The sequence below is a fragment of the Musa acuminata genome, chromosome BXJ1-11 (assembly GCF_036884655.1).
Source record: "Musa acuminata AAA Group cultivar baxijiao chromosome BXJ1-11, Cavendish_Baxijiao_AAA, whole genome shotgun sequence".
Classification (NCBI taxonomy): Eukaryota; Viridiplantae; Streptophyta; class Magnoliopsida; order Zingiberales; family Musaceae; genus Musa; species Musa acuminata.
In genome coordinates, this window is record NC_088337.1 from 24,026,341 (window position 1) to 24,053,837 (window position 27,497).

The following is a 27,497-nucleotide window of genomic DNA, read 5'->3' on the forward strand; positions in this document are numbered from 1 at the left end:
ATCGAACACAGATTACACTCAACAAATCAACAAAAAAGACCCTTGTCGAACGGCGGAGAGAATACAATCGTAAGGGAACATTTCGAGAAAGGGAGGGGATCCACGCACCTCAGCGGCAGGGTATTCAAGTACGGCAGCGAGATAGAAGGGAGCGCCAACGCGCTCGGTGTACGGCAGCGAGAAAACGGGCGATCCGGCCAACGGGAAACTGGAGGCCGGCGTTGCTGCTTCTCGACATGGACTTCTTTGCCGTGGCTGAGCCGATCGACTTCCCCCGACCGACCATGGCGATGACGTACTCAAGACTTGGGAATCGGAGAAGTAGAGATTTGGCCACCACTGTCGTGTATCGCTTTTGATAGCGTTCGGAGAGAGGCGGGCTTTGCTTTTAAATAAGGGACTCCTGTAGTTAATCTTTAACAATCTGATCGTTCATGCTAGATTTAAAAATTATATATTAAAATTATTATAATTATTAAAATAAAATATTTTATTTTATTTATCTTAACATCATTGACTTTATAAGCGAAAGAGACAATGCATATATGATTAATATAAAAATGATAAATAAAAAGATAATTTTAATATCTCAATTATATTTTTTTTATTATATTCTAATTAAATTTTTTTAATCAACTATTATGGTGATGGCAGATAGCGATGTCGTTGAGGTTCACAGGTAGTTGTTATGGTGGTAGTTGATGAAAACGATACAGTGGTCAGTCTTATCAATGTCGATCCGAACTTCAACGATTAAGGCGAGGCGACGATCATAACAATGATGGCGATTTGATGATGTTGGTGGATCTCGAAGATATCCTTGGAAACAGATAAGATATAATCCTAAAGGTGGAGCTTGAGGGACCTCTATGGCTTCTTATGGGGGAAAGAGGAGGGAGAGCGACGATGGAAGGTGATACAAAGGGAGAGGAGACAAAGGACGAAGATGATAGCTGCTTTGCATCATCCTGTATTAACATTGGCACCACTTTGCATCTATGTTGATGAGAAGTGAGGTAAAAGCTCTACGTCCCATTGACACATATGTAGAGCAACACAAGGCGGACGTAGATATCTCACCTCCTGTCGATGTAGATGCAGATACAAGACGATTAGAATGGGCATGATGCATATACATGATGATATAAGTGAAATTTAATAATACTTCAATAGAGACGAGTAAGTAGCTCGAGGCCATCCTTAGGGGTGAGAGATGTAGGTTTTTGAATAGATGCCAATATCTCATCAATGTCTATGCCAAGGTCAATGCTCCCTTGTGCGGAAAGGGTGGAGATGAGCTTTTATGCTTAGTTATAAAAGTGTTAAATATTTTGTGGGAGAGAGCCTATAACTATTATATCTTAAATCTTTGTCCATATGGGTAGACAAATTGAGGGTAATCTTAATCTTCTTCTTTCAATTGAGTACCCAGGTTATATGTTGGCTGATAATTGATCGATGCTATTCTTCCTATCAATCAGAAACTTTTTTTTATCAAATCTTCCCGTCTTGTTATTTGTGGGATTGAGTTGGATTATCGAGATCACTATTTTTTTGAACTGTCCATTTTCTTGTGATGTTTGGAGTGGATTAACGAGAAGATTAAGTATTATTTTTAGATTTATTTGTGAGTGACATTTTAGTAAGTGGATGAGAAAAGGTGAGGTCCTCACAAAAATTAGTTTCTTGTTTCACTCCCGTTAACGAAACAAAGAGCACATATTTCTTTGTTATTATTTGCCAACGCTATCGAAGTTCATATCATAAAAATATCAAAAAAATATATGATTCAGATCATCCAACCCAGTTCCACAAATCCTACTGGATTAGGCTCGGCCCAAGTATTATTGCCACGTCATGCTTTGTGATTCGGTCTCTGCTTTAAAAATCGAACCCTATCTTCTCGCCCTTCAAGACGACCAAGCGACTAATTAAAGGAGAAAAAAGGGGAGCCATCTTTGCGTAACGGCGGATCGTCGCCGGAATCGTGTCCCTGTGCCCTGTCGGAGAAATCTAGGTTTCCGGTGACGGATCGGAGAATGGGATCCTCCGAGAACCCCAATTGGTTCCTGGAGTGCTCCCTGATCGATGACATCCCCCACGCGGGGGGCGATTTCGCGGCGAACGATGTTGGCGGGCTCTGCTGGCCCCCTCAGGGCTTCAACACCTCTTCCGGTGTTAGGTAATTCGAGTCGGAGACTTGGGGTTTTTTGGTTCTTACACTGTCCCGATCGCTCTGCGTGTTGGATGGAACCCAGATCTCGCTTGTTAGCCTTTGGAAGATTTGATTCTTATATCTTTTGTTTCCCTTGTTCGTTTAGATAGGGTGGTCCTTGATCTAATGCTTGGTGCTGCTATTGATGCATCTTGGTTGATGCTCTTTTATATATATTATGATAAACATGTATGATCTAGGGGACAAACCATCTGTAGTTGTTTGTTAGGGTTTACAATTGTATGGAAGAAGACTTTTAATAACTTGTTCATGGTCATGGATGATCTCACCTGTTATACTGCTTAGACTTATTTGTACTGTTGGCATGATTGAGAACAAGTTTGATGATATGTACCAGTTGGTATAATGGTACCTGTTTTTCTTAGTGTTTTCTGGGATAATATGCTGCTTTAATAGGATCTTAATTTTTCCCTCATCGTCTGTATAGAAAACTGTGAAGCAAAGTATATATTTGCATCAGCAACTTGATATTGTATCAGATAAATTTACAGCTTAGTTTTGGTTTTTAAGGCATTGTAGATCGATAATCCATTTGATTTCAATTGTCTAGGAAACGCCTGGTGCTTTATATGAGTTGGTAATTTAGGTTACTTGGTCTGGTTGGAGAAAATTATGTACTTTCTGCTTATAATCAGCGATTCTTCTCACTGTTAACTCTTGTCCTGCATCATGTGTTCCCATCTAAGAGAAGAACATATCAGTGAGCTAATACGTGGAGAGATGTGATTATCCAATGCATAAGGTCATCAGACTGCATAATGAAGTGGACGACAATTAAGTTCTAGGTTTGTGGTAGATTCATGGAGCGAACCTTTTTTTTTTAAAGATGTTTGTTGGGATGTCTCATAATTGCATATAGAATATTATCCTTACGATTGTTTTATTTGCTTATCAACAAAACCTTGTTGTGCAAATAAATAGATCAAACACATGAACCAATGAATATTTTAAATTATAGAACATATAGAATATTATCTTTAAAAGGCTCTCATCCTGTTGAATCATGATTGGACTGGCACTTTCTGCTTAATGAAAAGGCCTGGTGCAGGAGAGAGAATTTCATTTTGTTTGGTCCAAAGAGAAATTTTTTAGTTGGATGGTTCTCATATGCCTTAGTGACGAATACTCAACTTGGAAAAGGCAGATCATGCCTTAAACCTCTATTATGGAGCTGGAGTCTATATAGGTTGTCATTTCTTCACATTTGATAATTTTGAGAACATAGTTTTGCATCAGTTACTGCAGTAGAAAACTAGAAATAAGAGTAAGCTGTTATGATACAATTGAGTCAAATAAATGAACTCAGGCACGTACTGACTCAGCTAGAGGAGCAGCAGCAGACGAGGATGAGTAACAGCTGCAGCACTGGGTGTTGGTCACCAAGGCCCGGTGGCCGTCTGGTGAGGCCTATCCTTATCTGAACAAGAGATTGGAATGTCCTGATTTCTGTAAACATTCAGTGATTTTTTGGTACCTCACTAGGTACAAGACAAGGGAACTAAACCTTAAATCGTCTCAATGTGCTGCCCAGTGTCATTATAGGATCCAGATGAAGGCTGAAGACTAACACTTGTTCAGGGATTTCTGGTATCTCACTGGGCACAAGACAAGGGAAATGAACCCTAGATTGTCTCAACGTGCTGCTCAGTGTCATTGTAGGACCCAGATGAAGGCTGAAGTCTAACACAGCCAAACAAAAGTCTGACCAAATTAGAAGTCTAACCTTGACTGTTTGATCATACCAAAGCGGGGAGATTAGCTTCTGTTGCACAGATTTTTATTCTCTTTCTACTATTAGTCTATTATAACTAGGAGAAAGGTAGAACAAGTTTTATATAAGGGCATTGTGAACCTCCTTGGGTAGACTTCTTATTCTATTATATTATAGAAAAGTAGAACAAGTTTTATAGAAAGGTGGAGCATCTTTTTAGACAACGCTCTCTATTTTCTAGCAGTACTCTTTTCTCTCTCTAGTCTCTTGTGGAGACTTCTCTTTCTCGAACTAGACAAGAGTTGATTAGGGCATGTCATCTGTAACTGTTTATTTTAGGGACATCTTTGGTTACTGCTGCTAAAAACTTCTACAGTGACAACCATATGCAATTGTTCTTTTACTGCCTGTTTCTCCCTTGATGAGTTAAGCTTTGTGACATCTCCTATATACTGATCAAGGCGCTCAACGACATGATGTTGATGCAAAATTATATTGACAATCTGCTCATCCATATAAACCAGGCAAACTCCTGCACTGACAAGGCAACATCAACATACAAGATGCTGCTAACAATTGGACAGTGATGGTAGACATGTTGCCATCTGATACTTTTGTCTTCTTTTTTCTTTGGGGTGTGGTAGGAGTTGATGTTTCCATTTGTCCTGGCATGGCCTGACCCTTCCCTGTTGTCCTGTGCACTGCTTTATATCCCTCTGCTTATTTGTGGTTTAGCCAAAGTTCTGCTTTGTATTTTTTTTTATTTTCTAATAACAGATTCTGTAGGCTAATTGCATCTCCCATCATTATGCTCTGTCGGGATTTGAAGCCAAAAGTTGTATGTGCCTATTATTGAATTTTAAATTAATAAATTATTCAATAGTTTTGGGATTTTCTGATATATTTTGTGTTAATAAATTATTCCATACCGCCGATGTTAAGATTTGCTGTTCCATGTCCATGACTTGCAAGAATTCTGTACCTGCTGCTGTCTTTTTACTGAACCTTGCATTTGTTCTGCTTTTAATTGTTACCATTGTGTTGCATCCTCTTGCCACACTGGAACACATATTTTAGATGCAATTTTTGTTCTATTCTGTTCCATCTTGTTTCTGATATTCCAATTTCATACGTATGTGTTCTCTATGGCAGTGTGGATATTGATAGCCCGTTTGTAAATTCTGATGGACTCAAGGAACCCGGCTCTGCAAAACGGTTCGAGTCCTTTTGATCATGATACTAGGGATTTTTAGTACATTACTTTATGTACATCAGTGTGTATCAACTTTGTAATTGCAAAGCATCTATGCGTTGCAGTGTCAGATCAGAATCCTGCAGTAGACCTGCCTCTAAAGCTTGTAGGGAGAAGATGAGAAGGGAAAGGTTAAATGATAGGTAAATTAATTCATTATCACATGATTATTGCTTATGTTGTGGATTATCATCCTTCTTGCATGCCTTCAGGGTTTTCACATTTTCTCAATTTTAGGTTCATGGAACTCAGCTCTCTCCTTGATCCTGGGAATCCACCAAAGACAGACAAAGCAGCTATTTTAAGTGACGCTGCTCGTGTGGTGATTCAGTTACGAAACGAAGCACAGAAGCTAAAAGATTCAAATGACAGTCTCCAGGAAAAGATAAAAGAACTGAAGGCAAGCGGTCCTTTCATGTTACACTTATGCCATATTTGTGTGTGTGTGTGTGTGCTGTCTGTACTCATTTTCGTCTTCTTTCTTGTATGACTTTGAAATCAAAATAATGTTGAAGCTGTTCAATTAGTAATCTTCTGTTTTGTTTAATTAGTAGTCTTTGATATTTATTTTATTTTATTGATTGTAATTATATATTAATTATGATTGAATGTTAATAATCATAAATTTTCATGGAAGGATAGCAGTTAAATTCTGTTTTCCATTTTAGTAGTGTTGAATAAAATGTCATGGCTCAGAAATAGTTACTGCAGCATTGATTTTATTAATTTGAGATTGAGACCACTGTTTTAGCAATTACTTATGACAGTAAGAAGCTACATGTAGGGAATGGTGTGGAATTCCTGAGTGACTGGTACTATATGCCATCAGATTTATGATTGCTGTGCCATGTTCTTCGCATGTGGCTGATTCCTTTGAAGCCAATATTGAAGATAGTACTCTTTGCCAAAGTTGACAATTGTTTGACTCTTCCAGAATCAATTTCAATTACCATTTGTTTTTTCCAGCTCTAATGTCAGTCTCTTGTGCCTTTGAATTTTTATGTTCTAACTTCTCATATTGCACTTCTAAGTTCTAAGTTTCTATTGACTGTTTTCTCCACATTTTTGCTGTGCTTGAAAAATTGCAACGAGTGATCTTTCTTGGACTCCTTTATGAAACACCTGGAGGAACATTGTTTACACAACAAATGAACATTTCTGGGGGAAACTTGACCCTTCCCACCTTTTGTTTCCCCCGTCTTGGTTGTTATCCAGACATATTCTTCTACTAGATAGCATTCCTAGCCTACTGATATAATATTATTTGTGTTGGGATGATTAAGACTTGTTTATTTATCTTGTTTCCTTGTAAGTTGTTTCCTAGATTACTAATTTGGATTGTAATCTATATGATCTTCAATGAAATGTTAAGTCACTCAAGGTCATTTTCGGTTTTTATCTAATGATTTTGCTAGCTATTGTTCAATCATTTCATATCTAACTACTGGTGAATTCATTTTTCCCCCGACTGCTGTTTTGTTCAATAGGTACAGAACTTAGACTGGATCAGTCTGTCTGAACAACTGGAAATTAGACCTGTGGTCAGTCTGGTTTATTAATTGGACTGCTTTTGATCCATATGACTAAAATGCCCTTTATTGTGATCATCCGTTTGATATGTTTTGAGATTATTCCAGTTTTTTCGTGAGAGAAAATTTTGGTACTCTACTCCGGTCCTCTCTCTTTATTCATCTTTGTCATTGATCCTATCTTCCCTCTCATCACCATTTACTCTTGTCGTCCTCATTCGCTCTCATTATCATCTACTCATTGTCATCTGCTTTTTTTTTCCTTCGGCTCCATCTTATATTAGTCTCTTTCACCACCTGCCTCTCTTCCACTTTGGTCATTGTTTTTCATCATCTTGTTTTTTATTCTTTAGTAATCTTGCATCCTCTGCTGTTATACTATGTCTGTCCTCCAATTCACCGGAGTGTTTTTTTTTTTTTTTTGCCATCAAGTTTTCTTGTGAACATGCTATGATGGAGACACTTCATGTTTTTATTTATGTATTCTATTATAAAAGTATGGTTTTCGTATTAAATACTGCATATCCTCTTACCTAGGACCACATCAATCAATTTTTCTTGGTTGTACCTTGTTTTCTGTCAAACTAGGCTAGGTAGTTCCTAGAGCAATGCTGATATGTTGTCTCACCTCTTTTATATGAATGTAGGGGCCCATTGTTGCATCAACCTTTATATAAAAATCTTAATCATCTCTTGGACCATTATTCTTTGTAGATTGGTGAATTGTGAAGGCCCCAAATTGTCCTTCTTTAGCAGATACAATTCTTCACCTTGATCTATTTTCTTTTATGTAAACTTCTCCTTTTGGATTCTTTTCTTTTTGTCTCAATGAATTGGTTTGGCTCATGAATATCATCTAGGGGTTCAGCAGATTCCTTCTCATGAATATCATCTAGGGGCTCATGAATTGGTTTGGATTCTGCTGTTTCTATAGATCTGATTCAAAGTTGAGTTCTAGAAGTAGTGATATTTTAGAGTTCACAGGGCTCTTGAATCTAGGATGCATCTTGTTCATAACTTCAGATATGAGTCAGATCGTAAACCCTACATGGTTCACAATCGCACCACAACACCATGGTTTTGGAGAATTGAAAGGCTCAATTCTTGCTGGAATGGGAGTGGATTGACCATTTCTTTGGACTCTCCTAGTGAAGAAAGGAGCAGCTAATCAGGCTTGCTTACCAACTTTTAGTAGTAATAGGATATGTTTTATGATTGTTCTGTTTTTCTTTCTGAAATCAATTAGTATCTTAGAGTCCTGATATGAATATAATATAGATTAGCAAAATCAGGGAGTGCAACACAACCGAAACATGTAGTACTTCTGTAAAATAGTAATATACCAAATGTAATTATGGCAGTTTGAACAACATTTTAGTTATCTATTTCAAATTATAAAACATTCTTTGTAGAAATATTTACTGTGAGATCTCTTTGATATGGCAGAAATTCATAAAATTACATATGTTTCAGTTTGTAGCATGTAGATTTTCTTATAAGATGACAAGGGCATCTAGGGCACAAGTGTTAAGCCAATTCCTCGATTCGGGCTGTACCATTATTCTTTGCCCAATTCATTACTTGGTTATGATTATTTAAGTTGCTTTTGCCTGTTAGAACTTTAGGTCTTCTGACCAACTCCTTCACCGTTGAGTTTATCAAAAGTTACTTTCTCTGCAGGCCGAGAAGAATGAGCTTCGCGAGGAGAAGCAGAAGCTGAAGGCAGAGAAGGAGAGTTTGGAGCAGCAAGTAAAGCTCTTGAATGCAAGACCAAGCTTTGTACCTCAGCCACCGCTGGTTCCAAGCCTCTTCCCAGCCCAAGGGCAGGCTGCGGGACACAAGCTCATGGTTCCTGTCGTCGGCTACCCCAGCTTTCCCATGTGGCAATTCATGCCCCCCGCCGATGTCGATACGTCGCAGGATGCAGATAAATGTCCACCTGTTGCATAAGCAACCTGGAAATCGAGCTGCAGAATGGATATATGTTGCTGATGCTACTTGTTCTGGGCTGATTTCATGTTTAGTTTCTTAAGATAGATTTCCTGGACCTTATTTGCTTCACCGAAAGCTTTGTCTGAAAATAGTTATAGTTGTCAGGGATCAGTTACCTGGTTTAAATGCCTTTGTGTTGTTGTAGGTTATGAATAAGATTTGTCTCTGTAAACTACGTAGTTTATAAGATTAATTATGCTCATGTCCTATTGTGGAAAATCTGAAAAAATCTGCACTTTCTTATTCATGGTCTTAATTGTGTGAAGAAGTTACCTTTTTTCTGCTAAAAATATTGTGTCGGGAAAAGTAAATACAACGTAGTGTTGATTGTGGGAGGGTAACAAAAGTTTTCCCCTTTTTTGGGGTGTTAGGAGAGTATAAAAAGTTATTTGGATTTTTAAAGAAACTGATAGGTTTAAAAGACTCTTTTAGTCAGAATCACATGCAAAACGTTTGAGTGTACGGAGAAGGCTGACCCTCCCTGTTGACGACGGAAATATGCATTCATGTCAGTTGAATACGATTTGAACCCGTATATATAGGATTGTCGGAGTTATATTGAAGAAGAAAACGGAAATATGCATTCATGTCAGTTAAGATTATCGGAGTTATATCGAAGATGAAAACGGAATTATACATTCATGTTAGTTGAATATGATTTGAACCCGTATATATAGGATTGTCGGAGTTATATCGAAGATGAAAACGCCAAGCTCCTGATGCGTCATTTGTATAAAGATTGAGATCAAGAAAGATTTTTTTGATTTAGTCACTTGCTACGTTAGTAAACCTTAGACATGAGTAGTAGAAAAAAAAAAAAAGTTCCTCTCGTTGTGTTAAAAATATATTTTTATATTCGATCTTGTCAAAAGATGACTAGCCGATAATATATTTTCGATCATAACTCATCCAAATATTTAGATATTATGTGTACATCATATTATAATTATTAGCAAACTAAAAATAATATATAAAATAATTTCTTATTGAATAATATACCAAAATAAAACCTTTATGAATGAGTTTTTATCGTATAAAGTGCCCATACAGAGGCATCTTTTTTTAAAAAAATATTTTGATAATACTATTGAATTAGACTATTTCAAGCCATAAATCCTGTATCGATTTGGTTCAATTTAGACATTAAGTTTTAGGTTAGGCCGATTCAAAATGAATCAGGTTGAATTTTGTTGAATCTATGAATGAGTATAATCTAAGCGTAATACGAGTGTAATTGTGGTATTTACATCAAATCAATATAAAATTCTCTAAAATTACTAGCACATAATTATAATATATTTAATAATATATATTTTTTAATTTTTTTATAATTTTAGGATGAATATAGTTTTAAATAAAATATTTTTAAATTAAATCCTAAGTGTACCTCTTAATTTTCATCAAACCTATCTAAATTTTTGTATAACTATTAGGATAATATATTAATATTTTTCTTTTTTATAAAATAATATATTTAATCTTTAATATATTTAGGATGATAAATTTTTAAAATAATATATTTTTTATATTTAATCTCGAGCATAATATTTTTTTTGAAGTAAACTGTGAAGAGAGAAAAAGATCGAGGGAGAGGGAGAGGGAGAGGGAGAGGGAAAAGGAGGAGGAGGAGGAGGAGGGAAAAGAGGCGAGTAAAGGAGGAGATAAGGATAATTAAAAAAATAAAAAATAATTTAAGATTTAATTAAATCAAATTAAATTAATTAAGATTTAGATTTGATTCGGTTCGTCTAAAAATTAGATTTAGTTTTAAAAACTAAATCAAATCTAAACAGAAATAATTATCATCTTTTTATGATTTTATTAAAAATATTTTTTATCAAATTATAAAAAAAATCTTGAGAAAAATCAAATACGACGATGCTATATGTAAAAGTCCATTATTAACAGTTCTTAAAATAAAAATTTACCACTTTAAACAAATATAATATAATATAATCAACATTATGAAAATGTGAATACGAACGGAATCTCGACTTGACTTCATAAAACAGAGTATTCTGGAAGGCATATTTGACAGCGATCACCACCGAGAATGAACTGGCGAAGCCCACTGACCAACAATGGTGAAGAAAGGCAGAATATTGTTACACTTATTATTAGATGGGACACAGCATTCGCATGGGGAGAGGAAAGCACTGCAGATAACACGACGATAGCGGCAGCAAAACGCACGAACGGAGACAGGACTAGACAAGCTTCGACTCATAAACTGGACTTGTAACTGCACCTCCGAATCAAACACCGCCGCCGAGAGACGGGCAGAGTTCAGCAACCGCCACGGAGGCGGAGGACGAGGTGGAGGGTGGACTCCTTCTGGATGTTGTAGTCGGCCAGAGTGCGTCCATCCTCGAGCTGCTTGCCGGCAAAAATGAGCCTTTGCTGGTCCGGCGGGATGCCCTCCTTGTCCTGAATCTTGGACTTCACGTTGTCGATGGTGTCCGAGCTCTCGACCTCGAGGGTGATCGTCTTCCCGGTAAGAGTCTTGACGAAGATTTGCATCCCACCTCGGAGGCGAAGGACGAGGTGGAGGGTGGACTCCTTCTGGATGTTATAGTCAGCAAGGGTGCGGCCGTCCTCGAGCTGCTTGCCGGCAAAGATAAGCCTTTGCTGATCCGGCGGGATGCCCTCCTTGTCCTGAATCTTGGCTTTGACGTTGTCGATGGTGTCCGAGCTCTCGACCTCAAGGGTGATGGTCTTCCCCGTCAGCGTCTTCACGAAGATCTGCATCCCACCTCGGAGGCGGAGGACGAGGTGAAGAGTGGACTCCTTCTGGATGTTGTAGTCTGCAAGAGTACGGCCGTCCTCGAGCTGCTTGCCCGCAAAGATGAGCCTTTGCTGGTCCGGTGGAATGCCTTCCTTGTCCTGAATCTTGGCCTTCACGTTGTCGATGGTGTCCGAGCTCTCGACTTCGAGGGTGATCGTCTTCCCGGTGAGCGTCTTCACAAAGATCTGCATCTGTTTTGTAGATTAAAAGACAAAAAGTTAGAAGCAAATAACTGAATATGAAAAACGCTGACATGAACGCCAATCAAAGACGATTAAAGCAGAAAACAAAAGAAAGAAGAGACAAACCATCCAAAAGGAACCAATTTTAACCCTTTGTTCTAACAATTGAACCCACAAACTTGATCGGAGGGAGGTATATAGAAGGCAAGAGTTCGCAAAAGATCAAATCAACATCTAAAAATATTCAGAAATGTTTTCAAATAGTTATCAGATTTTAACAAGAACAACCATCAAATCCTAACAAACAACACGCCGAAGATAAAATCTTCATCGAAGCACATTGAATCTACCACAGATCGTAGACAAGAACGAGCATCAAACCCGAAACGATCAACCAATCACACACACAAACACGTAACAAGATCACCACTCCTATGTGAATCAACACCGTCATCGTCTAACACAGAACAGCAACAAGAAGAAAGGCAATGAAAGATACCTTGAGAGGCGAAAGCTGAAGCCCTTTGGGTCGCTTCGAAAAGATTTGATTGGATCGGAGAGAATCAAATTGGAACGGAGAAAAGGGAGTGGGGAGGAGCCCTATTTATCGTTGCCGAGCGCCATAGGGGTATTCACAGGTGACGTTACCGACCCAAATCGAGAGAGGCGGCGAATTCGGTGGAACCCTCGCGAATGTGATTGAACACTCTAGAATCCTCCGTGAGTTAGGGTAAGTCTCCGTTACGTGACGCCGTCAACGATGACAGCTGGCGATGAAGATGCCGCTAAACCTACTCTTAATATGTACGCATGACGCGTACTCGATGATGTAATTGATTCATGTGGGACCCATATAAATGTTCCCTGCAACCTTAACGCGGAGATGATTGTCTTCGTTCGGTTCGCTCTCGGTGAAAACGAAGCTTATCCTTCGTTGGATCGTTAGCTGGTCCATCAAACGAATCTAGCCTTTGGTGTTCTTCGCGCTTCGATCGAAGGTTGTCCTGTTTCTGACCCCAATCTCAATTCAGGTGCGAGACGTTACCCTTCCGAGTCTTCTGTTTTTGCATAAAAGTAGGGTTTCTGTTCTTGATCTTGTTAGTTCTTGCAATGAATCTCGGATTTTTATTAGCATCGGTTTAAGGTTTACTATTTTTCGATTTCTGTTGCTTGTCTTGCATTCGGAAATTGATGGGCGAGGAGCCTGTAGTCGGGTTCCTTTGAAATCATTTATGCATTAAATTATTTGTTCTATAGATATTTGAGCTGTTGTATAAATGTTAAGAGGATGTGAATGTGATATTGAGTTTTTCTTTATATACTATTCCATTTTAGGGTTCTTTTAGCTATATTAATATTTTAGAAAATGATTCTTTTGGATTCCATATTTGTTTGAGATATTTTAGTAAATTTATTAAAAAAATTCAATTATGTATATATATATATATGTATATATATTTATATATGTATATATATATATATATATATGTATATATACATATGTATATACATGTATATACATATGTATATACATATATGTATATGTATATATATATATATGTATATATATATGTGTATATATATGTATATATACATACATATGTATGTATATACATACATATGTATGTATATACATGTATATGTACATATACGTATATGTACATATACATACATATGTATATATATACATATACATATATATATATATATGTATATATACGTATATATGTACATATACGTATATGTACATACACGTATATGTACATATACATACATATATATATATATATGTATATATACGTATATGTACATATACGTATATATGTATATACGTATATGATATTGAGTTTTTCTTTAGATTCTATTACATTTTAGGGTTCTTTTAGCTAAATTAATATTTTAGAAAATGATTCTTTTGGATTCCATATTTGTTTGAGATATTTTAGTAAACTTATTAAAAAAATCAATTATATATATATATATATATATATATATATATATATATATAAAGAACGAGAAAAAAGAATCTTTAGCCTCCCCAATAGGTAAGATATATATACATACATTTACATATATATGTCTTACCTATTGGATCTTCTCAAGATTCCTCTTCCTCATTTTTTCACCTAAGAAGCACAGACACAGGACAGACAGTGCTATGTCATTTAAAAAAAAATTACAACACAGATATGGTGAGGATAAATATATATTTTAATATATATAATATTTAATTAACCTGATTTTTATAGGTATCTTTTAATAAAATCCTAACGTTTGTCCACAACTTACTCTTGTTATGCATTACATAAAACAATTAACAATACAAGTTAATTAGAATAAGAGGCACTAACAAATTAACAATTCAATATAGTTATGTGACAAGGATATGTCAAAACATAAATATCCTTTATGTGGTGATCAATTCAAAAAAAAATCCTAAAAAAAAACAGAAGGTAAAAGGCACCACCACGGCCAAGGTCGTGGGTTTGCGCTTTACACGAGCAAGGCGTTGAGGCTGTGGGTGATAGGCAACTAGTCGACGGGAAGGATGCCGAGGTTTGCACGAGTAAGGCTCTTGGTGATAGGTGACGGATCCTTGAAGATGGGACGGATGCCGAGGGCACACGATGATAGGTGACAAGTCATGGTGCGCGTTGTGAGTTACCGAGGGCGCTGGTCGTTAAGGGTGTAAGTCGTCAAGGCACGAGTCGCATGGCGGGTGTCGGTGAGATCAGGGGTCGTTGAGGCTATGGCTATGTGCGTCGCACAAAGGGTGTCGGTGAGGTTGCAAGTCGCTGAGGGCGAGCATCGCGCAATGGGTTGTGGTCGCCAAGGGTACATGATGGTGACTTCAGCCTTCCATTGGACACAGTCACGCAGGTGGGCTTGGTGCAAATCCACTGGACAAGTGAACAGTGAGGAAGGGTGTGGGAGATGTATTAGACACGGATATGCATGTCCAAAAAACATAAATGAAAGCAAAGACGTGTCCAACCGTGTCGGCGATGTATCTGTGTCCGAGACGTGTCCAACATGGATGCAACCACCAAATCGACATGTTTGTGCTTCTCAGTGTTCCACTACCTTTTCTAAAAATATTTTTTATTCTTTTTAGTTCTGTAAATATTTATGTGTTTAGATTAGATCTAAATGAATTCATGATGTGTTCTATTCAAAATTTATTTTTGGATTTCAATGTTATGATCTTTATTGATTCAAAAGTTCATGCTAAATTATTTTAGCATATTGGAGTATTATTAATTGATTTTTCTTTTGTTTGCATGATGAAAATTGATTCATTGAAATGCTAATTCTTAATGTAATTTTATCATGTTACAATTGAATTTGGACTGGTCTAATTATATCATGTCTGGAACTACCCTAGATTGGTCTAATTTGGACTTTATTTAATTTAATTTTAGTTAAATGGGCTTGAATTGGTCAAATCGGTTTGAAGTCACTCTGAACTAGAACCGATCAATCGGTCTAGTGCAGTTATGAGTCAACTATAGGGCTTAAGTCAATCATAGGAAAGAGACTTAGGCTAGGCCTTATAGCATTGGGCCGAGCATTAGCCTGCAAGCTGGGTTGAGCCTGGACTTATTGGACCAGAACCAAGTGCATGTGATTGGGTTGATCGAGTCTAGTTGTTAGCCTAACTTGGATCGAACCCAATTGACCCTCTCGTGTTCAATTCAATTTAAGATTTTTTTTTTTTGCAGCATCAATATTAAATTAACATAGAATGTTTATTATCAAATGGTTAAATCATAAGAAAACTAGTACATGATTAAATGGTAGTAGATGAATTCAATTGTAACATGAAAAAATTATATTAAAAAAGAGTATTTCAATTAATCAACTTTTATCATGTGAACATAAAGAAAATCAATTATTAATACTTCAATAACCTAAAGTAATTTAACATCAAACGTGTATATATACATTTTTTTTCTTCTTCCATATATATTTTAAACTTTTGAATCAATGAAGATCATAATATCGAAATCCAAAAATAATTTCAAATTAAACACATCGTCAATTCATTTAGATATAATCTAAATGCATAAAGATTTAAAGAACTAAAAAGAATAAAAAAATATTTTCAGGAAAGGCAGGAACCTATCTCTTAACGAAACTCCATTCCTCCCACTACCAAGCACGGTACATAACGAGGGAGAGGAATCACCTTTAAATAGGAGGAGGTGAGCCCTCCCCAATAGGTAAGAAATATATTTTTTTCATAATTAATTTATTTTTATTTTTTTAATATACTTATTAAAATATCTCACACAAATATGAAATATGAAATATTCATTTCCTAAGATCTGACAATAAATTTGAAAATCAACTAATTAGATCATGATTAGGGAAAAAAAGTTGTTAATTACAACTTTGTGGCTTCCCTTTTACACTATTGGGGTTGATTAATGGACTATTATTTTCTTATTGGGTGTAATCCTCTTTGTGTATTCTTAATTTGGTTATCTTTTAAAAGACAGTTTATTTTTTTGTTTCTAGCTTTTTTTTTCCATTCTCTTACATGAACTCGATTTGGGAATGTGGCAGAGTCTTAGAGCTTACAATAAAATCAGAAGCATATTAATTAGATAGGGTATTGGATGAGCTGATGATATCTACCTTATTATCACTGGTTCATAATTTTTTTTTAGTGCAGTAAGCCACCCTTCCATAGACCGATATGGATAGAGCAAATTAGTAATGTATTTCATTTTGAGAATATGTTGGACCTTGGCTCTCATTTGAGGAAAGATTTGTGCATTTTGATGGATGTCAAATAAATATTCCTGTAACTTTTACCTTTTGATCCTTTTTTTCTCTAAAACTCAAAATCCTTTGTAATGTCTTGAAATCTTGCTAAGCATTTGTTGGGAGTTCTGTACAGTCCTTTCTTTTTGGTTTTCATGAAATGGAAGAAGGGATGAGTATATTGAAAGTTTTTTTCTTTTTCTATTGTGGAGATAGCGAGGGATAACATTCAGAAATAGTTGGCACTTACTGCTTTGTTGTTGTTTTACTATTGTGGAGATAGAGAAAATGAGGTGCACATAATGTATTATCCTTTTCTTACTGAATCTAGAACTTATGGTGATAATAGGTACTTTGTCTAGCTCTTAAATAGATCATCATTGTTGATGCTTATATCAACATTGTGCTTCTATTTTGTGGAATATACAGAAATGAAGTTTGACATAATATATAAAGATGAAGACTTGTGTCGCTGGGATGAACCGGATTACCATTATCATAAGTTTAATTTTATTTATTTTTTCCATATGCTGACTAGGTACGGCTATGTTTTGACATATTTAGTTTAATATGTAATAATGCCTATGAAATGTTGTGACATCTCCATTGAGATTGAGGAAAAATCTAAAACAAAAACAATTTACTTAAGATACTACATGTGATTCCATACAAGGTGGTTTCTTTACCCTACTACTGGAACAAGTGAAAGAAAACAAGACAGAGCTTGCTTTTTGTGTGAGTTGCATGTCGGCCTCTAAATATCATTGATATTAGCTTCTTTCAGCTTGAACTGATAAGAAAGGCAGAAGTGTATTTGCTTGTCCTCAGTTTGCGACGACCAAGAGTTCATGTCTGATCTTGATGTCCATTTTCCCACTGCTTTTGGTGAGTGGATTAATTGGTTTCATACATTTTTGAACTATGATTTATGTCTAAATGTTTTTTATGCAGGCCCATTTGCTGAGGCAAATGTTGACGACTCTGGGGCTGGTGCAAAGGAGTATGTGCGTGTTTGTATACAACAGAAGAACGGTAGGAAGTCTAACCACTGTAAAAGGAGTTCAGCTATAACAAGATCTTGATGGACTTGAAGGAGTTCTGGTACAATGGTATTGTTATCTAAGATCCAGAACTAAGCCAGGTATTCCACTGATATAAGTTACAGCTGCTGCCATGTGTGGTGCCTGTAAATGGTTGTTCTCTTTCTCTGATGGCAGGTTATTTAACTCAAGGTGGTTAGAGAATAAATGTTTTGAATTTCCTAGTTCAGGTACAGTATCTCTATGTTCTAACATATTGTACTTGCAACTATTGTATCAACCAAGTCATAGGGATTGGTTCATTTTATTTTTCCATTTAACTCCATGTTTCGGTTTTTTCTGTTGTGATTAAGCAAATAGGAAGCTGCAAGACCATTTCCAGTTTGTTTTTGTTTATAAGTAATAGTTGTGACCTAGATACAAGCCCATGTTTAAAAAAGAGAAGAGTCAATGAAGGTTGTTTTAAGTTGCAGAACTTAAATAAATAATCAAGCGTGTTTCTCCTGTTTTAGAACTTGTATGTAGGATGGTGTGCATGGGCAAGTGGGGAGTGGCTTACTGTCTTGGTATTAAAGGGTGTAAGTTATCAGAGATCACCATTAATGTACAAGAACAGCAGGAGCAGCAACGGCAACCCTTAATGTCTTAAACTATTTGGGATTGCTAAGAAATTATCATGTGTACCCATCCAATTGTTTTTCTATTCTGATCAATTGTTCACCTGTCTAGGAATTTCCTGGAGTGATTAGCTATTCTTGTGTATATGTTGATTTTGTGGTTCCTCAATACGGTGCTAGCATACAACAATTTGCATAGTTTGTGATGATTCCAATATTTTGTTCTCTCCATGATATGGTGGATTGTTGACTGATTTTTGAGACAGACATGTTGTAGTTTCTGAAATAGTTAGAAAAAATTTCAGCACACTGACTGCCCACACTCATCCTTTAGACCAACTTGTTTAATGCTGGGTTCTTCTTGTACATTAAATTTTGTCCCAAATGTTGCTTTAGATTCTAGAGATTCAATGACTTTCTACTGCCAACTTGTGTTTTTGGTGGAGGCTGGCATTGTTAAGAAGGAAGACGATAAGATTCATGGTTCTTAATACTTAGTCGACTAGTTTGTCATCTAAGCTTGTTTCAACTTGTTTATGACATGTTTGAAATTCTCACTGTCGAAGACGCTCGATCAAGATAGCTCGTTTGAGTGACCAATTATGTATGCTAAGAGAAGCTTTTTGCTTCATGCTAAGATTGTCACTTGAGTATCTGAGTCACCAATCTCTCTCCAGTAATTGCCCTTCCATTGTACATTTGGAATGCCATAATGCAACTCTCTAGCTATGCTTGATGTAAATTGTTTTGTTGCTTCTAATTTGAACGAAGAGCATTGGGGCTAGTCCTACTTTGTGTCATCAGTTGAATCAAATGGTGTTTTTGGTCGACAGAAGTCAACATCCTGTGGACAGCAACCAAATGAGATGTATATTTCTGGGTACAATGTATCAGTGGATGCTCCTGATAATATTGCTCATCTGAAGGTAAGTGGATACCACGCATCATTTGATTAAGTGTTGGAGGAGACACAAAACTCCCTATGTGGATTGATCCCTTTTTCTTCTTTATTACTCATTCTTATTTTGAAGGTACTATAAAAATTATCATGTGTACATACACAACTATATCCATGTTCTTTGCTTTTCTGACTATGATATGTTATCCAGTTAGGGTGAATGACGATGATGTGTCATTTATGTGAATGTTTAAATATTGTTGTTGACAATGTGTCGAGTCCTAGTGTCATTTTGGTGTCGGCGTATTAATTGCTAGTCATATGTACCTTACAAGCCAATCACGTGAGTGATGGTACGTGTGATATGATACGTATTCTTTTTGCTTATTATATTATTTGGTATTTTATCATGTATGTTGTATATATTATAATGTCCGTGGATCTGTGCAATATGAATCAAATCGTGTTGAGATCACGATAATGAGATCGATTCGCCTTTAAACACAGACCCTAAATAATCCTAGTCATAGATCACTTGAAAGGGGCATCGAGATGACCGAATAGATTGGTGTGTTGTACACTCGTCTATATGATGGAGGCGGTTGGTCTTATAGCTGCTCGTGTGGAGACACTATGGATACAGTGTAGGTGCTCATTGAAGAATAAGTTCACTGATTGATTCATTTACAGAATGCTGGATAGTTGATGATACCTTATTGTCAGATAGCGATTCTGTCATGTCAGTAGTCTATCTGTTCCTTAGACTTAAGACACCAAGGTTGTCCTGTATGAGTATTTCACTCTTTGATATTAGTCTTATATGTCTAGAAGTTCTATATCTAGTATAGTCGATTATCAGGAGTGACAGTCAACCTTACGAGGATTATTGTGTGTCGATAGAGGATCATCCGCTCTCGGTGTCATGAGAGGAATATCACATGTGTTTTGCTTAGGCAAATCCCTGGCCAGGGTTATTCGGATTGAGAGAAAAAGTTATTTGGGAGAATCCGATTAGAGCAAGACTCGAGTAGAAACCGTATGAGCTTAACAGTATCACGTCCGGTATATGGTCTTTGAGATATTAGATGGATGAAGGATTATATACATGGTAACTGAGGATAGACATGTTCAATTGATTATATTCCCTTGTATCATCTATGGAGTTTTGATATGTATGACTCACAATCAGCTCGATATTGGGCCTAGAGGGTCACATACATATGGTATGTGTTACGACGGGTAGAGGTTCAGATATGAGATATCCGCTAAAGCCTTTTTTTTATTAAATATCCAATAAGCCCTTGAATTATTAAATCATATGGATGAGATCCAATAAGAACCAACGAGAGATTATTAGGTAGAGACCTACTATCCAATACCCAATAAGAGGCTTTGGTAGTTGGATGGAAATCCAATACCCAATATGGCAAGATCTATTAGGGTTAAATTGATAGAGACCTCTATAAATATGAGGGAATCAAATGGTCATGGGTTAGGCTTTTTTAGCTGATCTTCTATTCTCCTCTTCTCCTCCTCAATCTACAGCCCCTATTTGGAATAGAAGGGGCAACCCCTTTTTGATTGTATGGTATACACGAGGAAGAGATTTGGACAGTGATTTAAGGGGCGTCTTCATAGCCCCTACTGTGTGGATCACCACTAGAGAGGAGGACAATTAACCTCATTCATCATTTTCCACAGATTTGTAGGTTTTTAAGAATATACAATCTCTCTAGGTAACACATCTTTCTTATACGTGTAGTTTTCGGTTTCACGGGTTTTTCCATATCAATTTTTGTACCACGATGAAACCTTATTTTTTGTGGGAAATTCTAGGATTTTTATTTTTTGTTCTTCCGCTGTGCATATCAATTTTCGTCCTAAGATTTTCCTACATTAATAGACTAAGATTTTCCTACCTAATTAGACTTTGTTTATTTCTTTCTAAATGATATTCACTGACCATAAATAATTCGAAAGTGATGTGCTTTCTTGATCCTTTGATTTGATTGTTATAAATATTTTGTTGGATGAACATTATGTTGTAAAGTTGAGTTTGGATTTGGTGTAGGATTTATTTTGTTTTCATTACATTAAATTATGAATGTAAATTGATTAAAATATATATGCTTCTTTTTTCAAGTGAGGTATTTTTTTAGATGACAATTTAAAGTTTCTCTTTGCATACATATAACTAACTATATGTCATTAATATTACAAATATTTTCATAATTTGTTCATATCATGATGGTGGGTCAGAGATGATAATGTATTTGTTAATCTAGATCTTCCATCCTCGAGTGCAATGATCCTAATGTCATGGATTTTGATCATGGAATTTCCATAAGACTAGGAATCAGGGAAGCTACTAAACTGTGATCTGATGAACACCATGGATTTTGATCATTTATGAGATTATGTATTGGAGATGTGACTTCATTTTGATCTCCATTCCCTAAGACTAGAATGGAAGTGCTTCAGCAGCAGAGGGTTAGGGTTCTTGCATTGTCCAAAATAAGACGAGCAAATAGAGTTTCCTACAACAGTTTAGAGAAATTACTGCTTTCCTTTTCTTTTCTCCTAAGTTGCACAAGATATGAGCAAGAATACATAGGACCAAGTCAACCATGGATCCAAGCCTTTGTTGACTTGCAGAAAAAATTCACATCAATGGGAGCCAGCCAAGCAGTTGACCTAAATTTCATTATCAGCATAAATTAGCAGCTATTCCAGTTGTTCAACAGCAACAGAAGCAATTTTTCTATTATGAGTTTTTTTTTTGAGAGAATATATGATTTTTATTTCTTGTTATTTCATAATAATGGAATAGATATATGTTACCTTCTTTGTTAGTTGAATCCCACTTATTCGATATGGATGCCAGCAAATTGATCTACTGCTGTTGATGTGCATAGCTGCATCATATGGTTTTTATACACTTATGAGATAACTAAATGCAATGAATTCATACATATTATACTCTTTGATATGGAATGCAGAAAATTTAAGGCCTTGGTTGGGTGTTTAACATGCCAACTTAACCTCAATGTGTAATATGTTTATTCATCCAGTTGTATAGTCCAGAAAACAATTCAAACAAGAACATTGAAAAGATGTTTTTTTCCCTTTTTTTTGTTTTTCTCACTTTAGCATTAGCAAATCCAATGCAAACTAATGGCATGATTAGTGGAGACTAAAAAGAAAGAAAGAAAATGATGAATTCTTTAAGAGATCCATCATTGGGATGTTCTCATATGGTGGGCAACAAATGAGAGCTTATACTATTGGTATGATACCTAGATCTTAGGAAGTTCTTCTTAATTAACCCATAACTCAACTGATCAATTAATTAAAATGGTTCATCTCATAAGATGAAGTTGCTAATGGGGGTTCTTTGAACTTGTTAAAAGAATTCAACTCATGGGAGAAGAAAAGAAAGAAATAGTGAAGAAGATTGTTTTGGTTTCATGGGCAGCGGAAATGGTGTTGGGGGAGAGCTAGTTGGAGCTGGAGCTTAATAGACAAGTGATGTCATGATACCCATTACTTGCAACTTGGTAATCACCAGAGAATTCCTTGGTTGTATAAAGCTATGGATTGACAAAGCAATTTTTCCTTTATTTTTTTTGTCTCTGACAAATAATACAATTAATGATAGTGTTGTTGTTGTCTTCTTAATTAGATGGTGATAAATTAGCATTAAACATATACATGCTAGCACCTTGTTTTAAGGTCTCATGGAGGTAGTTCGAGAGGATCCTATCTTGTAGACTTGATCAATTTAGTCAAAAACTTTCCATCAGTTTAGGTCTCGCATTGCAAGGAAAACAATGGATTTTGTAGGCCATTATGGACAATGGAAGACAATTGATGTATCTAATTTAAGCTTTCAATTAATACTAGTTTGAAGACAGCTAAGGGTTTCTCATCCTTTGAGATTGCCCACCATCTGCCAAACCTATGTCCCGTCCTTTTAATCTACCTTATCTGACCTTTGTGCAACAGCTCTCTCTCTCTCTCTCTCTCTCTCTTCAATATACAAAATCGACTACCTTTGTCTTTGGGGGATCTTGTGTAGTTTTAGTACTTACATGGGCTGTGTTCTTGTGAGTTTTTAGCAACACTAGAGATGAAGTGGGTGGGGATGGAGCTGTTGATCTAGATGAAGTTCTCCACCGAATCCCATTTCAGTTTAAGTCCAAGGAAGACTGTGAACATCTTTGAGGTATGCTTCCATTGAAGTCCCTGCTACTCATGACACAAGTTGGGCATTCTTTGCAGTACAGAGTCTAGTTTTGTTTGGCTCTGCCTCTTATATGGAGTGGAGCATAATTCAACTGTATACACCAGCAAAAGACTTCTCTTTTTCTCTCCATTAGTAACATCTTTTGCTTGCTTTTATTAATGCTCAAGGACTTGCTGAGATTGAAAGCCTCCTTCCATGGCTTGCAAGATGAAAGGGCTCCTCAAGGGAATAAAATACATCACCCACATCTTTGGTACTGGTTTTTGTTTATGTGCTTTTCACTCAGATGTCTAAACCTATGTTTGCTGATTAGATTTTGGGCATGGTTCTTCCTCTTGCTGTGTCACTTGCAGTGCACAAGGAGCAGGAGATGGAGATTGGGTACCCGACAGATGTGAAGCATGTTGCTCATATTGGTTTTGACAATCCATTTTGGGTGAGCAACTTCTGTTTTTTCTTCCTTTTTTCTTTCCTCTCTCTCAAGTAATCACTTTGAATCTTTCTCTCCTTGTGAGATAGATGTGGTTGAGGATGCATGAGATGATCAGTTTGCTAATTCATATATTTTTGGTCTGCAACATTGTGGTGCAGATGGATGAGTTCAAGTCAGCATCTGATTTCTCAGGCTCCCTCAGCAATTATGAGTCTGCACATAGCTCTTGGGTTTCTCAAGGCATACTCTCTCTCTCTCTCTCTCTCTCTCTCTCTCTCTCTCTCTCTCTCTCTCTCTCTCTATATATATATATATATATATATATATATATATATATATATATATATATATATATATATATATATATATATATATAAAGGTACTAAAGTCAAGGCATCTCTCAAGTTGTCCCCTAAAAATTCAGAATCATCATATAATACTTGAAAACCATTTTTATTTAAGGTTAATATTTTGAAGGCCTAACAAATAATCATGTGTTATGTTAAACTTAGAACATGTAATCCCCAAAAAGAGAGCAAAGTGAAACTCTATGACATCCATGGATGATTCTATGATTTTATGTATGTTTACATAATAATCAGGGAGTCACTTTACCCCCAAACAAATTAGTATTATTCTGATATATAATGATCGATGGAGTTATTTGCATCTCTCATACGTGCAACTATTCTACCGTAAATTGTACATGGTGTTATTTTGATCCTCGACGATTAATGTTAATCATCTCTATCATTGAGAGCTACCTTTTTTAGGTCATAACTTAACATAATGTATCCATATTTTCAACCATATTTTTTGTCTTCACTGATTAAATTATTCATCCATTTGGCACTACATAAGATTCTTCTTTTAGTACGTAGGCATAATATTATCAACATAGCTTATATTTGGCATGATATAATGCCACAAATGTCATTACATGACCTTTCCAAGCCAATTAGTTGCATGCTAATGTATGTGTCGTCCTCATATTCACAGTAGTTTGGCATATTTTCCTAGAATTAAATCTTAACCAAACATAAATTGATAATTATATGTTAATCTGTTTATTGAGAGAATGCTGTCCATAAATTATCTTGAGCAATAACCAGAAGACCAGTAAGTCCTCCTCCCATATTTCCTTACCTATCAAAGTGCTCATACATCTCTTCAGTTATTGCTCATTTTCCCATAATTTAAGTGTCTTGGCTCAACTTCTACTACTGTGTTGGATTCAACGCTAAGCAGTGCATTCTTTTTCTTTGCTTGAAGATTCTGTCGTTACATGATTTGCTAACAATTGTTGCTGCAGATTTTGATCGACCAAGGGAGCTTCAAACAGCTTCTGCCATGTTCATGGATCACCGTCTGCCTCGCATACCAAAAGCCCCCCGGTCGAAGACCAAGCAGAAGAAGAAGAAGAACAAGGTGGCATCTCCCACATCGTCGGCACGATCGTCGAGGTCGTCGACGTCGAGACCTTCGTACTTCACTGCGATCGAGGATGGTGGTGAAATAACAGGGTCTCAGGAGTGTTCTACATATCGATCTTAATTTTATTTTGCCTGAACAACACTCGATTCTATAGCTATAGATTCAGTTGAAGAACACAAAATGATTTGGTCGGTGTACAGTATTTTACTAGATTGGGATGAAGCATGATTCTTTGATTTGTTTACTTTTGTCTTGTTCTTTGAAGTCTGACTGCCATTCTATTCTTTTCCTCACTCAGGTGCAAAGAAGCCAGCATTGGATGCTTGCTTTCGACTATAACCCTAAGCAGCACTGAGCTGTTAATTCCTGCACATCCAATTAATTACTTGTATTTTAGAGAAAAGGGAAAAAAAAATATGAAAAATCAAAAGTTCAATTGTGTTATAGAATTTATCATGATATTCGTAAAGAACAGTCAAAACACCAAATGTTAGGCATTGGAATTGCAACTCGGACATGGTTGACAGGATGAATACATAACATGAACTGATGAACAAGCAATGCACATTTCCAACGCACCAAGCAAAGTATATAACTTTCTGTGGTAAATATCTCGAGAACAAATGCCTTTGCACCTCAGCACATCCATATGCTTTGCTTTAGAGGTTAAGGCGCCAACTTGTAAAGGTCACAGGAAGCCTACAAATGCCCCACACCATAGCGTTCTTCTCTGAGGCCCTCATCTTGAGCTGCTGCACCTTCTCCCTCATGGCGACCTCATGTGGCCTGGTGTTAGCCTGTGTTGCTGTGATGATAGCCATGGCGGGTGCGATTCAGTTCAGGGTCGGAGGATCGAAGGGGTGGTCTGTGCCTGACCCCGGTGCAATGTCGTACAACCAGTGGGCTGAAAGAAACAGGTTTCGTGTGGGAGATTCACTGTGTAAGCAAGCAGAAAAGCTTCTATGTTGTGTACTTCGAGTCGATCTGCGAAGATATCGAGTACGTTGACTTTGGTGTTCTTGCAGTGTTCGTCTACCCACCCGATAAGGACTCCGTCCTCCAAGTCGGGAAGGAAGCCTACGACGCTTGCAACACCAATGCCTATGTCGAGAAGTACGACGACGGCAACACCGTGGTCACTTTCAACCGGTCGGGGCCCGTCTACTTCATCAGCGGCGTGGAAGCCAACTGCCTGAAGAACGAGTCGGTGGTCGTGGTCGTCATGGCAGATCGGAGCAACCGAGCCGCAGCCCCAGGCGCGAGCGAGCCGAGCCCGTCGCCTTCTCCTTCGACCCCAGTCGCGAGGGAGCCGAGCCCGTTGCCTTCTCCTTCGACGGCCTCAGCGCCATCTCCTCCTCCTCCTCCTCCGTCGCCGCCACCGAGCCCGGCCGAAGTCACACCAGCACCGGGACCTGCACCTTCGGGCGAGGAACCCAATCCTCCATCTCCTCCCTCTCCGCCAAACATGGCTTCGTCGACGAAGGTCGGCTTCATGGGCATGGTTGGCTCCCTCCTTGGATCGGTCCTACTACTTGCTTTGTGAGGTGGGGAGCAAATGAATCGCTTGTGGAGTTGTCGAGCTTTTTGGCGTCATCGGTTTGAGTGGTTTGAGTGTGCCTTCCGAGAATAAACTGTTGGATTGCCACAAGCTATTCTATCCTTTCAAGTTGGTGAATGCAGAAAATTTATTTGTCTGAATGAACAACATCTCAACTGTGCTTAAGCTCGAAGTTTCTGATATTTATATTCCTAATAAATGCATTACTTTGTCCACATAATTCTGAATCTGACAATTACATTAACTTTAATGGTTTTGAGTTTGGTTTGATTTATTGCGATGAATTTAAATTATATGTTTATTATGATTAGAAGTTTTAAATTATTGCAATGAATCCCCTGCTCTGTTATATTAATTTCATATTTTAGCATTTAGAAGTTGTGATATTTAGATTGTCGAGAAATTTAGATTTATTATTTGATATTTTATATTAATATACATGAAATCTATGGTTTTTTATATGTTTAAAACCTCGTTTCAGATTATAATTCTGATCATATGGTATTTGATATAAACTGCAATTATTTCATAAGTTTTCATCGGAAATATTCATGAACTATTGACTTTTAAAATTCGGAAATACTAGTTATTGATGTTTTAATTCAAAAAAATAGTTTTTGAATATTATTAATCATATATATATATATATATATATATATATATATATACCTGCGAATTTTACATATTTATTCTGATATTATTTTAATTGAAATTTTTATTATCGAATTTTTAGAGGTTCCATTAAAAAAAAGAAAACAAATTGATTGAGAATTGACTGGGTTCGGGTCTCATGGGCCGAACCAGATCACCCAAC

General features: G+C 36.7%; 4 protein-coding genes across 4 annotated transcripts; 3 read left to right on the forward strand and 1 right to left on the reverse strand.

Annotated features, from left to right (window-relative positions):
- The first annotated feature begins 1,922 nt into the window (after window positions 1-1,922).
- LOC135597316 (transcription factor ILR3-like) lies at window positions 1,923-8,922 on the forward strand. Its single transcript, XM_065090108.1, has 5 exons — window positions 1,923-2,182; window positions 5,100-5,162; window positions 5,265-5,342; window positions 5,437-5,599; window positions 8,409-8,922. Exons 1-5 carry the CDS (start codon window positions 2,040-2,042, stop codon window positions 8,676-8,678), a joined length of 717 nt encoding a protein of 238 aa, XP_064946180.1. The 5' UTR covers window positions 1,923-2,039; the 3' UTR covers window positions 8,679-8,922.
- A 1,883-nt stretch (window positions 8,923-10,805) lies between these two features.
- On the reverse strand, window positions 10,806-12,344 carry LOC135597317 (polyubiquitin 11-like). Its single transcript, XM_065090109.1, has 2 exons — window positions 12,187-12,344; window positions 10,806-11,696 (listed from the first exon to the last, which is right to left on the reverse strand). The coding sequence occupies exon 2, from the start codon at window positions 11,694-11,696 to the stop codon at window positions 11,007-11,009; it is 690 nt and encodes a 229-aa protein (XP_064946181.1). The 5' UTR covers window positions 12,187-12,344; the 3' UTR covers window positions 10,806-11,006.
- Window positions 12,345-15,494: 3,150 nt separating this feature from the next.
- Window positions 15,495-25,369, forward strand: LOC135597318 (CRIB domain-containing protein RIC10-like). The gene is made up of 8 exons (XM_065090110.1): window positions 15,495-17,342; window positions 17,409-17,598; window positions 17,675-17,727; window positions 18,948-23,237; window positions 23,426-23,511; window positions 23,612-23,694; window positions 23,850-23,931; window positions 25,004-25,369. Exons 5-8 carry the CDS (start codon window positions 23,454-23,456, stop codon window positions 25,243-25,245), a joined length of 465 nt encoding a protein of 154 aa, XP_064946182.1. The 5' UTR covers window positions 15,495-17,342; window positions 17,409-17,598; window positions 17,675-17,727; window positions 18,948-23,237; window positions 23,426-23,453; the 3' UTR covers window positions 25,246-25,369.
- A 446-nt stretch (window positions 25,370-25,815) lies between these two features.
- LOC103971380 (early nodulin-like protein 18) lies at window positions 25,816-26,823 on the forward strand. The gene is made up of 2 exons (XM_009385383.3): window positions 25,816-26,065; window positions 26,151-26,823. The coding sequence occupies exons 1-2, from the start codon at window positions 25,831-25,833 to the stop codon at window positions 26,666-26,668; spliced, it is 753 nt and encodes a 250-aa protein (XP_009383658.3). The 5' UTR covers window positions 25,816-25,830; the 3' UTR covers window positions 26,669-26,823.
- The last annotated feature ends 674 nt before the right edge of the window (window positions 26,824-27,497 follow it).